Source organism: Gymnoscopelus braueri (genome assembly GCF_963280865.1).
Source record: "Gymnoscopelus braueri genome assembly, chromosome: 3".
Taxonomy (NCBI): domain Eukaryota; kingdom Metazoa; phylum Chordata; class Actinopteri; order Myctophiformes; family Myctophidae; genus Gymnoscopelus; species Gymnoscopelus braueri.
The window spans coordinates 41,575,893-41,592,139 of record NC_137612.1 but is presented as its reverse complement, the minus strand read 5'-3'; the positions used below and the strand labels follow the sequence as shown (position 1 = coordinate 41,592,139).

General features: G+C 39.9%; 2 protein-coding genes across 2 annotated transcripts; one reads left to right on the top strand and one right to left on the bottom strand.

The window, feature by feature from the left end:
• Window positions 1–65: 65 nt before the first annotated feature.
• Window positions 66–5,608, bottom strand: nudt2 (nudix (nucleoside diphosphate linked moiety X)-type motif 2). The gene is made up of 3 exons (XM_080423274.1): window positions 5,482–5,608; window positions 2,699–2,811; window positions 66–1,638 (listed from the first exon to the last, which is right to left on the bottom strand). Exons 2-3 carry the CDS (start codon window positions 2,805–2,807, stop codon window positions 1,325–1,327), a joined length of 423 nt encoding a protein of 140 aa, XP_080279400.1. The 5' UTR covers window positions 2,808–2,811; window positions 5,482–5,608; the 3' UTR covers window positions 66–1,324.
• A 2,437-nt stretch (window positions 5,609–8,045) lies between these two features.
• rfesd (Rieske (Fe-S) domain containing) lies at window positions 8,046–15,233 on the top strand. The gene is made up of 4 exons (XM_080423173.1): window positions 8,046–8,183; window positions 10,695–10,869; window positions 11,609–11,643; window positions 12,419–15,233. Exons 1-4 carry the CDS (start codon window positions 8,130–8,132, stop codon window positions 12,713–12,715), a joined length of 561 nt encoding a protein of 186 aa, XP_080279299.1. The 5' UTR covers window positions 8,046–8,129; the 3' UTR covers window positions 12,716–15,233.
• Window positions 15,234–16,247: the final 1,014 nt, after the last annotated feature.

Below are 16,247 nucleotides of genomic sequence, written 5' to 3'. Positions count from 1 at the left end.
CGAAAATCAACTGATATCTTTGCTTCTGGGGGTCCCTGGCACAAAACATTTTCAAATGGGGGTCCGCGGCCAAATGTATATCAATTTAGGGGTCCTTGGCACGAAAAAGGTTGAAAACCACTGTTCTAGAGACATCAAAGTGGCCGCACACACTTAATAGCTCAAGTGCCTAACTTTATTATGGACGCAGAGAATAAAAAACATTTCGGCACATGCAACTGTCTTCTGTTAACCACAACCAGCCCCTAAATACCATCTAAGACCCCCATGTTGGACCCCCCCCAAAATTGGTACTATTCTATTCATGTACCGATCTATCATTTGCTCCGACACCTATCTGTACTGACAAGAACACGTGGTAGTAGGTTTAGTAGCCTGGGTCACATATCACAAGATACAAAGCTCATACACACACGTAGACTGATTACATTGAACATAAAGTAGTAATTATAATGAAGGTTTTCATGCTAAACAGGACAATATTCCACTAATGTCTTCCTGTGGGAAAACAATGTCTTTGTCTCCACCTTGTGGCAAACCAAAGAAACTACAAAATCTACAAAAAACAACCACCAAAAAGATGATTTTCAAATGTTGACCTTTGACTGTATTATGCAACAGCAAATTCCTATTCCTAGCCTATTTCTCACCGATAATTCCTCAAATTTTCTCAACTGAAGAAACCTGCTACAACTGTGGTGACGTCAAGAAATAGGAAGGAAACATTACTGTTCCATCAATTTATTGTTACCCTATTAAACTGAAACTTTACACAGACAAAAAAAACATTTTCCAAAAGGTTAATTACAGTTGGCTACTGATTCCAGTACACGGGAAAACAAAAATTTCAAACCTTTGCCTCAATTGCGATTAAAACCATTATTTACCCTACATGCGCAAGATTAAAGTCGGTTATTGGTTCTAAATATCGGTTTTGATATATTTTTGATTAATTGCCCAGCCCTAGCTTCTATGGCTGTGTGGCAGAAACCTTGTATCTCCATATTTCAACGTTTTTCGTAAATTAACTTCGTTATACAAGAGTGTTCACACAAGTAGCAAAAGTACCTATAAGCTCAACGCTTCACATCGCGATGCATTGTGAGCTTGTAGCTCTGTTGTTTTTGAAACATTTTGAAAGCGACAATGAAAGTCGTTAAGTGTGTCTGTGGGGTTTATAAATATTGAACCAATGAGAAGTATTAACAGCTTGTGACTAAATAATAACTACATTGGATCCATTTGGACGCAGGTTCTGTTTTCCATTTCCTGAAAAGTAACCGTTTTGGACATACAAGGTTTCTGTCCAAACAGCGACGCTATATTACTTTTTTGCCGCTAGGTGTGTGTGTGCGGCCTTTAGAGTGTCCTGCAGGTCCTTGTACTGAGCCAGAGTGCAGGCCTCTTCCAGCTGGGCCCAGCGAAAGTCCTGGTGCTCCTCGGACAGGGTCACCGCTGCGCCTGGGTCTCTCAGCTCTGCCAGCCAGTACAGTACATCCTTGGGCTTCCCTTGGACCTCGTAGTGCAGCTCTAGTTGGAATTCCTCGATCACCCGCAGGTCCTCCTGGTCCAGCCCCGCCTCCTCTTTGGTCTCCCTCAGGGCGGTGGTGAGGTCGTCCTCCCCTGGGTCCACATGGCCTGTAGGTGACAGGAGATCATGCCATCATAAGTTGATAAGTCCCTCAGGGCTCTACTAGTGTATTTTCAGTTTTCTATTATGGGGGGGGGGGGGTGGCTTTCGCTGAAAATAGCCGATCGACAAGCTCACAACGTGACGCAACGCATCCCGTTGTGAGCTTGTCGATCTGCTATTTTCAGCGAAAGCTTTCCCCACAATACCGATGCTGGGGTTTAAGTGGTTAACTCTGAGAGTGTACAAAAGGGTCCATTTGGTTACACTTGTACTGTAATGAGTTACAAATGGATAAATTAAAATTAGAGCTAGACCAAAATATCGGCCATTATTTGAATGTTTTAATGATCGGCAATTATGCAACCGATGTCTCCCGATTTTTTATACCACTTTAAACTTATACCACGTTGTAAACTTGTAGATCTTTGTAGGTTTTTGTATCTGGTGTTTTACAGTTAAATGCTCTCAAAGAAAAACTTTAATCAAATTAAACAATTGATTTCAAACGTTTGCACTTACTGACAAAATATTGGCCAAAACACCGGTAATTGGTGGTGTAGGACTCTCTAGGAATCGGCACCAACACACATCGGACCGATAAATTGGCCATCGGTCGAGCTCTAATTAAAACCGATTGAAAGATTTTACTGTAAACTTGTATACATTTGAGAAAAAGGCAGAAGACACGCAAGCCTGGGTGCTGGATCAAAAGTTCAACATCTAATGCACACCGGTATATCGTCGCTGTGGGGTAAATTAATGCCCTACTTCATCATGCAAGAGTGTCACACAAAAGTATTTTCACTATTTTAAAATATTAAAAAAAATAATAACAGGTTCCCACCCAACAGCAACTCCTCTTAGCAGATCTTTTGTCAGTAACGCTTTGAGCCACCAGGCTCTTACTCAAACCTAGATCTGAGGAACCAATAAATTGTGCAAACGGGAGTATAATATACTGGTGTACGGATTTCATTTACTTTCATTACTTGTATAAATGTGCCATGATAATATCATTATGATGTACAGTTCATTATTGTAAATGTGTCTGTCAACCACAACTACCCTTGGGTGGGGTCCAGTGGTTCTCTCCATATGATGTTTGTAAGAGCAGGTACTCAATGTTGTTGGACAGACGACGGAACACTATGAAGCCACACGCACGGACAGCCATCTCCCTAAAAAACAAAACAACACATACATGTAGCATTGTCGCCATCATGACATTTGACTTGATGATTAATTGTCATTCAAATAAATGTGATTAACGATTGAAGTGTGTTTTTGACATTAAACATTGGAAAGTTTCTGTTTGCCTTTTAGGCTTTGAATTTGTTACTTAACAAATACCTGAAATATACAAATAAATTAGTGACCATGACTGATACCACTAATAAAGCTAAATAATGTACCATGGCCAAAACAGACCATATATTTAATGTTATACTTGTTTCAAACTCTTTCAAAAATAGCGAAAGCAGCGGATCTACAAGCTCACAACCGGTTGCGATGGGACGCTTGTAGATCTGCTATTGCTGCTATTTTATCTCTTGATAATGACATAAAATGATATTTTTATATATCATGCTATTATATCTACCTTTACAATCAAATGAGTTCAAATACTAATTTAACACAGATAGTGCTGGGTGTAAACTCCATCACATCACATCACATCACTGTAAGTTATGTAATACAGTGGGGTCCCATTTAAGGGACAGTTACATAATACAGTAGCACTATAATGAAAATAAATAACTGAATAATGTTACGTATTACTTTTTTTCAAATAACTAAATATATTTCTTCAATAACTATAATGCCACAACAAATACTGCCTGGACAAGGTGCATTAATGGAATTACACTTTATCTAATTTTTATCCCACGATTTTGTAACCCCTATTTTTTCACCCTAGTGCCAATGCCTAAGCGTGTAATCCTGGGCACTACCTTCCCTCTGCCAACCTAGGGAGGCCAGGGCCGAGCTCATGCCTCCTTCAATGCATGAGAGCCGTCTGACCTTCTTATCACCTGACAGGGGAGAGTTTCCCTGGTTGGACGTAGCGCGTGGAAGGAACACGTTATTCCAACCAGTTCCCTTCCCCTCCATCAGGCGCCCCGGCTGGCCAGGGGGAGGCAGTATAGTGACCAGGATTACTGCATGTTTTTGTGAGGGTACCTACCCTAGGAGACACGGGGAGAACATGCAAACTCCACACAGAAAGGCCCTTTCGCCAACCCCACCTAGGGTGTGGGCACTGATGACGCGGAGGAGAGAACACGCCCCCAGCGCCCACAGCGTCCCCTGCGGGAATCGAACCGAGGACCTTCTAGCTGTGAGGCGACAGCGCTACCGACTGCGCCACCGTGCCCCCGGAATTACACTTTAGTAATCAAATTGTAACCAGAAACAGGCACCTGAGAACTCTGGGCTTTCTTTTTTACTTAATATTTTGTTTTATATTTACATTTATTTTATAAATGGGGTGCCAAATACATAATCCTTTTAAATTTAATTTAAGGCCTAATGTTTATACAATTGCTTCAAATTCATAGGCTACAAATATGTGGATATTAAAGTATATTTTACGTTATTTCTGACGATTTTCCAAATCAGTTTAACATTGAGGTACCCAAAATATGTTCCCACTCTTCCTGTATCTGTTCAAATAACCTATGTGCTGAGTTATAATCGCACATAATGAACTATCTATCAGTGGTGTAAAGTAACTAAGTACATTTACTCAAATACTGTACTTAAGTACAATTTTGAGGTATTTTTTACTTTACTGGAGTATTTCCAATTTTCTGTACTTTTACTTCTACTTCTCTCACTACAATTATTTAAAAACCTTAGTTACTAGTTACTTTGTAGATTTTGCCGATCTACAAGCTCACAATGCGTTGCAGCTGCTATTTTAAAAGCATTTTTACACATTTTATACATTTGAAAACTAGTGAAATGGGACCTTCTCCATAATTAGTAATTTCTACTTTTGGTACTTTAAGTACATTTTGATACCCATACTTTTGTACTTTTACTCAAGTAAATTTAGAATTCCGGACTTTCACTTGTAACAGAGTATTTCTACATTGCAGTATTGATTGATTGATTGATGTACTTTTATTTAGTAAGACATGAGAATCACAGTACATGGAAGTACAAATTCACAATACAAGGTCTACTAAACTGGAAGACTCATTAAGCACTGAGCTTGTTTAAGATGAGAACCCCATGCACACAAATCATGATGACATATAAGAGACAGACAGATATACACACTACTATACAGAATGTCATACAATCAGCTTTCAGGTTACTGGTATGAAGAGAGAAAAAAATATATACAAAAGAAGAAAATGAAAGAGGGGGGGGTAGGTTAAGACTTGGACAGGGGCCATTTTCGAATTGCAGCCTCCTGAAGGTGTATCTTTAGGGCAGTTTTGAAAGTGAGTAGGGTTTTACACTCCTTTACTCTCTTTTGGTAGGGCATTCCACATTTTTGATGAATAGCATGAGAACGAGTTCATACCCTTAGTTGAGCCAAATCTGGGTTGAACATGATTTGTGGAGCTGCCTCTGGTGTTATGATCATGGACTTCATTAACATTTTGGAAGTATTTTGACAAATACTTTATTGATACTTCTACTTAAGTAAAACATGTGAGTACTTTTTCCACCACTGCACATGACATAATTATCAGATCAAATGTCTGCTAAACGTTATCTTGCTTAAGTCAACTCAGGTCAGGTATAAATAGTGACAAATGCAACAGCATCGTGGTTTTGATCTCATCTGCATGTGCATCCAAGCCCCTTCAGCGACGATCTGAAACTAAACTTACTATTTATGATGTATTCCTGTAAAAAAATTCACATTCTCTCCAACAGCCAGGTTGTTGTTGAGATCCCAGTATGAAATGAGTCCGACGTCCATCGCGGACATTGATGATAGTTCCGCATGGAAACAACCTTGGTTCCGCATGCTGAAACGTCATAGGCCGGTGTTAGGCAACAGGTGGCCCGTGGGCCAAAACTGGCCAGCCAGTGATGATAGCTGGCCTGCAGCAAATGGGTTTGTAAACATTGTCTGACAGTCCCACATTATAGGCTACTAAGGCTAGTGATTCTCAAAGTAGGGTCCAGGGACCCCCAGGGGTTCTTGAGGGGCTTTCGAGGGGGTCTCCAGCTAAATTGTAGTTTGGAACTAAAACCCTTTATTAAGGTCTGTAACCAAATGGACCCTTATGGGTCCACGTGGTTCCATTTGTACACTCTCAGAGTTATGGGGGTTCGTCACCTAAATTTGGAAACCAAACTGGAGATCTTTTTAATAAAAAAAAATTGAGTCAAAATAGAGAATCTACACCCACCGTAGAATGTTTTCATCCATGTTGGGAGTGCTTCACAGGCATGTGTTTTCTAAAGTTTCTCTAAGAAGACCTTGAGCTCCTATTCAATGAACGAGCTTGTTTATCTTCAAAAGGTAGTATGTCTGGGAGTATGTCTGTCTGTTTTTTACTTTTTAATTTACTAAATGTGCTCATTCAAGGATGTGGCCTTCACAAAATTATTACCCCAAGTATCTATCTGCACCAGTGCACCTGCAACATTTGATTACACGCACAGTTCTATGCAGTTATAGTATAACACACATCTTTCTTTGAGAGACCTGCTTTCTTTACAGTAATAAATAGCAATTAATATATTGATTAAATCAGTCTTTGATTGTGTTCTGGCCCATCACCTAATGACTTAATAAATTGGCCCGAAGCTAGCCATGGTTCACATGACGCTTGTATACAAGCGTCATGGTGCCGAGTCCCCCTGGTGTAAAGTTGTGTTCGATTTTTTCACATTGCCATCTCTCACATAAACATAAACGTTCAGATTTCAAATATAAAGTGCTTACCACCGAGCCACGGATGTTACAAGGCGATGCGGACCGCGATGAGTACCCGTATCTCCCGTATTGTTCAATAAAAAGCATTTTAATCCCATCGCCGGCCATTTTCTCCAAATTGTCTCCGATACTTTCAACCATGCGACACTAATGGTTGGGAGGTGTATTGCACTCTGATACATTACAAAACAAAAAAAAACAAAAAAAGAAAATGGCCGGCGATGGGATTAAAATGCTTTTTATTGAACAATACGGGAGATACGGGTACTCATCGCGGTCCGCATCGCCTTGTAACATCCGTGGCTCGGTGGTAAGCACTTTATATTTGAAATCTGAACGTTTATGTTTATGTGAGAGATGGCAATGTGAAAAAATCGAACACAACTTTACACCAGGGGGACTCGGCACCATGACTGTCATGGTATGACAGTCATGTTTCAGGGCTAGCCCGAAGCCAAACTTACTGGCTGACCCCTGTCATAGGCTCTAGAGTTAGCGTAGGCTACTTACACAGTGGTTCTCAAAGTGGGGTCCGGGGACCGCCCAGGGGTCTTTGAGAAGGTTCCCGGGGGATCCCCATTCCCCAGCAAAATTAGTTAATAGGCTACAGCATCAAAATCAGTTTAACCACTTACATCATACATTTGAAAATAGCTGATCTACAAGCTCATACAACAGATTGCAAAAATGCATAGCTGGAGCTTGTTGATCTGCTATTTTCAGAACTTCTTGATTTTTTTGATTTTTTTTTAAATATTTCTGAAACAATTTGCCAACACAAATCTTGTATGGAGGTTCCTGGCACAACATATTTTCAGATGGGGGTCTGTTTGAGAACCACTGGGCTATATACATGGGTCGCAAATTAGGCTATGCCACAATTGATATTAGCCTACTGGCTTAATTGTGACAGCTGAAAAACTGAAAAAACAAGTATAAAATACGTTGTTGCAATTAATCCAAAAGATTACATCATTTTCTTGGGAAATGCTGTCTAATAACTTAATAAATCAACACTGGCAGATTCATTCTACGTTGATCTTATAGTTTCCATTTGCCCACTGAATTATATGTCACAATTTATAGATGGCTTTGGGTCTGGGGATGTTAGTATAATGTGTATGTTCAATTTGAACCAAACATAGGAAAACCCTTTTTTGTGACTTTCGTCCTCCCAAAACAATCAAAAATAATGATAATGAATAATAATAACTAATTTTCCTTTTTCATTCGGAATTGAAAAATAGTGAAAACACTAACAAAAAAAAAACACAGAAATTACATTAAGATCCCCAGACCCTTTGCCACAGCTGAAAAACTGAAAAATACTGGCACAAAATACTTTATTAAAGTGTATATTATATATATAGGAAATGTTTCTAATAAATAACACTATAAAGCACTGTAGATCATTCTAGGTTGATCTAGCAGTTTCCATTGGCCCACCGCTGGCAGCAGATGACCCTGGGGTGCCTTTGGGACGCAGTGATAAGAAATGTCACCATAGATACGGCTAACTGAAGAGGTCCTGAGGGGTGCTGAGGGCTCAGATAATGAAGCTGAGCCTCCTCAGCTCTCCTACACTGTCACATGTGTAGTAGTTGTCCATGCTGGAGGGAAGACACAAGGTTGCTGAATACCAAGGTAAAGCAAGAGACGCATGAAAATAGGTTTTCATTAACTTTTATTTTTTGACAAGGCTAGCCAGAAACACAAGGCTACCATAGAGCAGGGGTCTTCAACCTTTTTTCAGGCCAAGGACCCCTTAGCTGAGAGAGAGAGAGAGAGAGAGAGAGAGAGAGAGAGAGAGAGAGAGAGAGAGAGAGATGAAGCAGGGACCCCCGCTACATGCTATTGTATAAAATTGTGTTGCAGATTAAACTTCTTCATAGATTTTGTAGATAGGTTCATAGACTTGTTTGACTATCACTATCATCAATGTTTTGTAATGTAGGCCTGGCATACCTTGTTTATTTGTTTGCACATTATCTTTTCTATTAATATGTTGACAGGATAATGTGTATTTCCAGTTATCTAACCACTAAAACCTTCAATACTTTGTAAAGTTGACCTTTTGGCTCTGTACTTGATCAGCTTCTTTTTCGCTCTACACCAAACCTTTTCACCGGAAATAGCTGATTATACAACCTGGTATATCGGCTATTTATCTACAAAATCTACAAGCTCATGACGCATTGCAGCACAACGTGTAGTGAGCTTGTACCTTGTAGATCTGCTATTTTCTGCGAATGTTCCGTTAGGGATGCTAAGGTTCAAGTGGCTAATGTAAAATAAAGTTCTTATCACACAAAGATAGTAACTCTGAGGACCCCCTAGGGGTCCCGGACCCCCTGTTGCATGCTACAGCATAGAGAGCTGCAGAGAGGCCAGTGAGGTTGGGATCAGGGTTCTTAAAGTCAATGCACTCATAAAGACAATCATAGCCTTGTCTGATAAATAAACGAATTCTTTACATGACATTAATGCATGTTTCTTACTGAACCAGAAGCATGTTGCTGTGGTTTAGTCATAGGTCAGTGGCTTTAGCTAGAGGGCTGGTTGGTTGCTAGCAGAGATGTGCTCCTTTGCTGCTACTGTGCTGCTTACTGAACTATAGCACTGTGCTGCTCATTAGTCTGATCTGCAATACATACATACATACATACATGCATTGTGGTATACACTGTCACATAGATTACACACAGTGGTGGACAGTAACAAAGTTGGCTATATTTATTACTTGAGCTACTGTACTTTACTTGAGTGTCTGTATTTTTGGATACTCGTGACTTTCACTCCACTACAGTTGCTACATTCGAAAGACAAAAAGTACATTATGAAACCACTTACCCTATTTCAATAATAAACTAATCTACAAGCTCACAACGTGTTGCATCGCAAGGTGTTGTGAGCTTATAGATGATTTTTTTAAAGCATGTATTTTGAATACTTTGTTTGAATTAATTTTCTTTTTGTAAAATGTCTGGAAAAAGCAAAGACTTTGGGGGTCAAACAATCAAAATCTTGATTTAGCAATACAATGATTTTAAAGAGAAAATGTACTTATAAAGTAAAGATTTGACTGAGCAACTTTCAGTTGGAGTAATATTTGACCAGGAGTATCTATACTTTGACTCAAAGTACTGGGGTTGAGTACTTTGTTAGTTTGTTCACCACTGATTACACACATCATGACCAGTGTTTGTGTGGGTTAATGATAGCTAGTAGCTATGTACATCTATATCTATGTATGCCTTGTGTCCATGCCGCATGGAAGTTTCTTTTACACTGCTTGGTGTCACTCTTTGTATTTAATTTGTATGATGGGGATGGTGATCAAACATGCACTCAAATATTTATTTAAAAGTGACAGATACAGTTCACCTTTTGAACTGCTGCTGAGCCAGAGAGGATCAGATGATTCTTATCGTTTGATTACTATATTCATTGCTGTCAGGTGGAAACCCTGTATGTCCAAAACCAATCCTTTCTTTATAGAAATAGTGAAAATAGCCGATCTACAAGCTCAAAACATGTCGCGATATGAGCTTGTAGATCGGCTATTTTCACCACCTTTGTGCGACACTCTTGTAATGAGAAGAAATCATAAAAAGTTGAATTATGAAGATACAAGGTTTTTGCCAGACAGCGACGTGATGCATTTTTTGTTGCAGAAATGCTCAACCCGACAGAGCATCTTCATTTTGCGATGCCAAGGCTAAGAATGTTGTGAATTATCTCTCAGGTATTCAGGTATTTACCGCAATTATGATCAGTTATGAGTGGAAATATCATTAATTATCTCTGGTGTCATCAACTCATTGAATTTATTCAACAACCCCATAACATCAACACAGAAGGAATGTTTGCAGGTGTAAAGAATAAATAAAAAAGAGGGGGACAGAGAGGGGGAGAGGAAAAACAGAAAAGAAACATGTCAAATCAAAGATTTCTACATATGTAGGCTACAAATAGCAGGTGTGTACATGAGGTTAGACATAAAGTGCAAAACGTGGTGCAAGGATGACAGAATATCAAGAAGGCAAGTTGACCCTACAATGTGGCAGAGTATACCTCTCCACATAGAATTGATCATTGCATTAGATTGATTGGCAATTGAAAACGACCATTGCTAACTGCGTTGTGATGTTCCAGTGTTTTGTATTGCGGCAGTCCATGGATGTGAAGGAGCCCACAGGAGAGCCTCAGTTTGTGGGGACAAAAGAAGAATTGATTGCGGCCCAGCGCTCATGCAGGACAATAGATGGGAGAGATATACTGATCCTCTACCACCAAGGAGTCTTCTATGCGTTGGACGCCTACTGTCATCGTGAGTAGGACACTTTTAGCTATGGGCTCATCTCATGTGAACAGTGAATAAAGCATGCACATCCAAAGTTAAAAGCCAGGTGCTGGGCAGAGACAAATACTAAGAAAAGTCCACACGCTGGATCCTGCTCCGACGGTATTTTTTGTTACCACCGAAAGGTTTTAATGAAAAATACCTTTGGAGCTGGCCTCTGTCTAAGTCCAGTGTTGTCATGCAAAACACCAATACTGCCATTTCACCTTCACTGCTGGCTGCAATAGGGTGACACTTTATTAATCCCCTAGTGGGGTGAATCAGGGCGTTACAGCAGGGGAGAGTAAAAAGTGGACAACAATGTACAATAAAATATAGCAATAAACTATACTTGCCCTCAGACACACACAAACACACATGCGCGCATGCACACACACACACACACACACACACGCACACACACACACACACACACACACACACACACACACACACACACACACACACACACACACACACACACACACACACACACACACACACACACACACACACACACACACACACACACACACACACACACACACACACACACTCTCTCAGGGTGGTGCCAGGGCCTGCAAAGTGAAATGCCACATAAAGCAGAGTTGTTCTGTTTAGCAGAGGATTGATTCACCTTGTTATCTATGGAACATTTCCCTATAACACCTCCAAAGTAACAGAGAGCCATGAACTATATACTTTACTCTGCAATACCTTCCAACAGATGCTGGGGCTCCACTGCAGACTGGAGACATTGAGGTGAGCCATACATTTCATGTGAGATGATGGAGCTTGTTTTTATGGGACCCATAGGAAAACAAGCTCAATATTTATTATTTCTTAACGTACAGCACTGGACACTGTCCAAGACCAGTTCCTTTTTTGCTGCCAAAGCAATTCCAGGAAAAAACATTTCTTTGATATGCCTAAACCGAATCACATTCATATTTCTTATAGCTGCTCGCTTGATGTATACCGGGAATCCGGGATGCTATCAATCAATATGTTGACATTTGAATGGCATATTATTATATGCCAAGTCAAGTTAACACTTAAAGGATCACTTCACCCATTTTCAACCATGTCTTCATATAATTGGTCCTCACTAATGTTCATTATAAGATGATGCAGTTTCTTACTCGCTCTGCGTTTCATTGGTCCGCTATGGACAGTTCAGAAACCTGCCTACCACTGACATCATCGATGGGGATTAAGCTAATAGAAACTTCAGCCTTTCTCTTCCTGGAAAGTAAGCACGCTGAAATAGAAACAATTATTCTTGCATTAATTAAAAAATAAAGATTAAAACCTGCTTACTGATGATGTCACTGGTAAGCAGGTTTCTGAACTATCCACAGCCCTCCTCTAAGACACAGAGTGAGTAGACATAAATGGTGCCATCTTAGAATGAGCATTAGTGAAGACCAATTACAGTATGTGAAAATGGGTGAAGTGGTTTTAATATATTTTTAAGTGGCCTTTAATCCCTTTCCTCAAGACGTTATTTACCTGCTTTCTTCCCATTCACACACAGGAATTGGGTGGCAAGTTATGCCTGATCTGCCCAAGGCACAAGTACAAGATGGCTCTGGCTGATGGGGAGGGCGTGTACAAGGCCATCAAGCCTAAGGAGAAGCCGCCTGTTGCCAGGTGGTTCTCTAAGGGCATCAAGCAGCGCACCCACACCCTCACGGAGACCGAGGGGAACATCTACGTCGCGCTGTCACTGTCAAAAACCTATATTGATTCAGACTTCTTCCAGGGAGAGAAGGGCAAAGCGGCAAGGGCTAAAAACGCTGCAGAGGCAGCTGCAGACGGCCTGTCTGTTTGAGGCCTCGTTTATACTTTGTTGTACAACAGTGGTGGACAGTAACAACATAGAAGTACTTAGTACTTTAATTTGTGTTTGTTTTTTTATACTTATGACATTTATGATACTTTCACTCCCCTGCATTTCAAAGACAAATATTGTACTTTTGACTCCACTGCATTCCTATGAACGGATAAAGTGCATTATGAATTATAACCACTCAAGTACAATTTCAAATATAGTGAAAATAGCAGATCTACAAGCTCACAATGCGTCACATCCCGATGCGTGTGTAGATCGGCTATTTTCTCCATTGATATTTTTTTTAATTTCTGGAAAATCTTTGATTTGAGGGAAAACTGTCCGAATTTGTATATAGCAATACAATGATATAAAGAGAAAATGTACTATGTAATACTTGTAATACTTTAACTCAAGTACAAATTTGACTGAGTAACTTTCACTTGTAGTTGAGCAATATTTGACCAGGAGTAGGCTATCTATACTCAAGTACTGGGTTTGAGTACTTTGTCCACCACTGGTCGTTCGACCGTGGGGAGTGTTCTTTGGGAGTGACTGTTGTCGGACGAAGTATCAATTAAGCTGGCTGTATCTGCAGTGACGGAAGTGGTGGAAGATGGAAGCATTTAGGGATGAATGATGATGATGATGATGATGATGATGATGATGAATGGTTGTCTCTGCAGAGGGGACTCAAGGGGAGGATGACACAACAAGTATTTATTATCAACAGGGCTCTCTAATCCAGGGGTCCTCAATGTTTTTCAGGCCAAGGACCCCTTAGCTGATAGAGAGACAAAGCAGGGACCCCCTACATACAGTATATTGTGTAAAATTGTGTCGCATATAGATCTAGGCCTCGGTCCCTCCATCTTCTGATTTCTTTTTTGTGTTTTTTGATTCTGTCATACAGCTTGATGACATGTACATGTGTATTGTGGTCTTGCATAGAACTATTAAGTATGTTGAGCTCAGAAACTATTTTGGCCAGATATGCACATTTTGTGAGCCAGATATCATCATTGAAATTTGACAATGTGGTGGGCAATGTACACAACCCCATTACTTGAGTCAAGTACCCCTGGTCAAATATTACTCCACTACAAGTGAAAGTTGCAGATTTTTACTGAGTTATATCTTGCTTTTAAAAATAAAATGGGTTCAGAAGTACATTTTCTTCTTAATGAATTTACAGAACCCCATATCTCTCTGAAACAACCCAATGAATACACTGACAGTACTGTCTATCTAAAATTATGGTGACACGTGGGGAATTCTCAGCCTGGTCAAACTATTCAAACTTGACAAAAACCTTATTTAACTTCAGCAGTTCGCTGTTTTTAAAGTTGTGTGAATAACATTTTCCCCTTCCCCAACTGCAACTGGACAGGCCCCTGTGTCACTGGAGCGCCATCATTTCCCCCCCTTCTTTAGCTGAATCAATCCAGATGCACTAAAAGCCTTTCACAGGCAGCAGAGGCAGGTACAGTGCTACAGTATGTTTGCGCTATGACGGACATGTCTACTGTACATGTCCGTCATACCTCTGCCACTATTACCACGGACTGCAAGGTTAATCATTAGGCTTCTGTGAGTGGTTTCCTCCTGTGAAAAGTGTAGAGGTATGTTTTTATGGCATTTTAAAAGCATTTGTCTGTCTCTGGTTTTCCTGATGGATTATTGAATTCAAGTTTATACGGTAACTATGCATTTTTTAAATTTCTGTTTTGTCTCGTTGCAGTTGACCTGCGGCTGCTCACTTTGGTTTAACAAAGTTGCATGTTACTATGTTGAGGTTGGTGCACTAGCTGGGACATAAAAGTCCATGTCTTAAAACCAAACTTACTTACTTTCTTCTAATGCCCAGAAAGTCAATGCCTCCCTTTTGACTAAATTATGAATGGTTCCACTGACCAGTCTGAAGGCTGGTACAAAATTGAATAGTCCATCATAGATTTTGTAGCTGGAACAAGTAATTAATCAATCATTATGGTTAGCTATAGTGCCACCTGCTGTAAGGTAGGCTATACCTTATTGTTTTCAAAATGTCAAGTGTTTAATGCCCCAACTTTTTAATGGGTATTGGCAAAAAAATCAAAATAAAACTTTCCTTACAGAACATAACCTTTAAGCCCTCACACTCATTTTTCTTGGCAAAGCAATTGTTAGACCCATTTTTTTTAAATGACCCCCCTCCCCCTCCCCAACCTGTAGGCATCAACTGTAAACCACAGCTGCAGTCAACTTCACAGCATAAAGACGACAGGACACAGTCTAGCACGTTGTAACTCCTGCTTTTGAAAAGTGCTATTTAAACAATGTTATTACAGTTATTATTATTGACACCTGAATGTACCCACAGGGATATCTCATCTGGTCTTACATACTAATAGTTTGACTTGGTTATTGTTAATCATTATTTAAAATGTTTAGTTGTCACTGTGTACCATTGTTTTACGAGTTGGCCCAAAAATGTGTAACTCGCAAAATTCACTTAATAAAATGTTTTTAAAGTTCATGTTTGAATCCTGCTCATTGGCTTGTAGTCAAATATGGTGATTTGCTTTTTATGATAGTCACTAATTGTTTCTCTTGGATCATGCTACCACTTAAGACATATTTCATACCCTGTCATACAACGGTATAGCCTGGTAAACCATCCCGACCGGGCTGGTTTACCAGGCTAGTAGGCCCTACGATGGTGTCACAGGCTGAAAATACCCGATCTACAAGCTCACAACGTGTTGCATAACAAAGCATTGTGCTTGTAGAGCTGCTATTTTCATGAGGTTGTAGATCTTTCGTTTTTTGCAAGCTTGTAGATCTGTTATTTTCTATACTTTTTTTGGGGGGGGGGGTGAAAATGGCTAAATGTTTTGAAAATAGCAAACATTTTAGATAGATAGACTTGTATGACAAAGTAGGACATTCATTTACGAAAAAACATAAAAAGTTCAACTATGGAGATACGCGGTTGGCTGTGATCTGTGTTGATGTGTGATTGTGACTTCTATTATCCAGCTATAGCTGATGCCCAGACAGTAACCACAGCCAAACTGCCTAACTGCCCTGTGTGAGTACTTGCACATTCTTATTCAGCGGTTTGTTGAGAAAATCAATCCCACAATGTAAAATCTCTTGCATTTTCAGCATGAAATATGATGCTTCAACAATGTTACAGAAGCTCTCTAATCTAAATTAGTATGTGTGAGCTTTTCTTTAGGCTATCAGCGAGTTGATGAAAAGTCAACAAATACTATTAGGATCAATTTCACTATATTGTAGCCCATGCGCTATTGCTGTGTGAACGTTTCAGTAAGATCCTCTTTGTTCAGTTACAAATGCAACCAAATGGACCTTCCACATTTATACACTCTCAGAGTTACAAATGGATACATTGCAAGCACAAGTTGAAGCACCTATATGGCATCCTCTTTTCTCTCTCTTTTCTCACTTGAAAATAGTGTCCTTGTTGTGAATTAAGAAGACCTCTGTTGTGGTCATAAGATTTTTCCTTTATTAAGGGGTGGTG

Excerpts from the sequence above, each read along its gene's own strand:
- nudt2 (XM_080423274.1), bottom strand. The coding sequence starts at position 2,807 with ATGGCTGTCCGTGCGTGTGGCTTCATAGTGTTCCGTCGTCTGTCCAAC. Across the intron at positions 1,639-2,698 it reads CCACTGGACCCCACCCAAGG|GCCATGTGGACCCAGGGGAG; the intron begins GTAGTTGTGGTT and ends TGTCACCTACAG.
- rfesd (XM_080423173.1), top strand. The coding sequence starts at position 8,130 with ATGTGTAGTAGTTGTCCATGCTGGAGGGAAGACACAAGGTTGCTGAAT. Across the intron at positions 8,184-10,694 it reads CAAGGTTGCTGAATACCAAG|TGTTTTGTATTGCGGCAGTC; the intron begins GTAAAGCAAGAG and ends GTGATGTTCCAG. Across the intron at positions 10,870-11,608 it reads GTTGGACGCCTACTGTCATC|ATGCTGGGGCTCCACTGCAG; the intron begins GTGAGTAGGACA and ends ACCTTCCAACAG.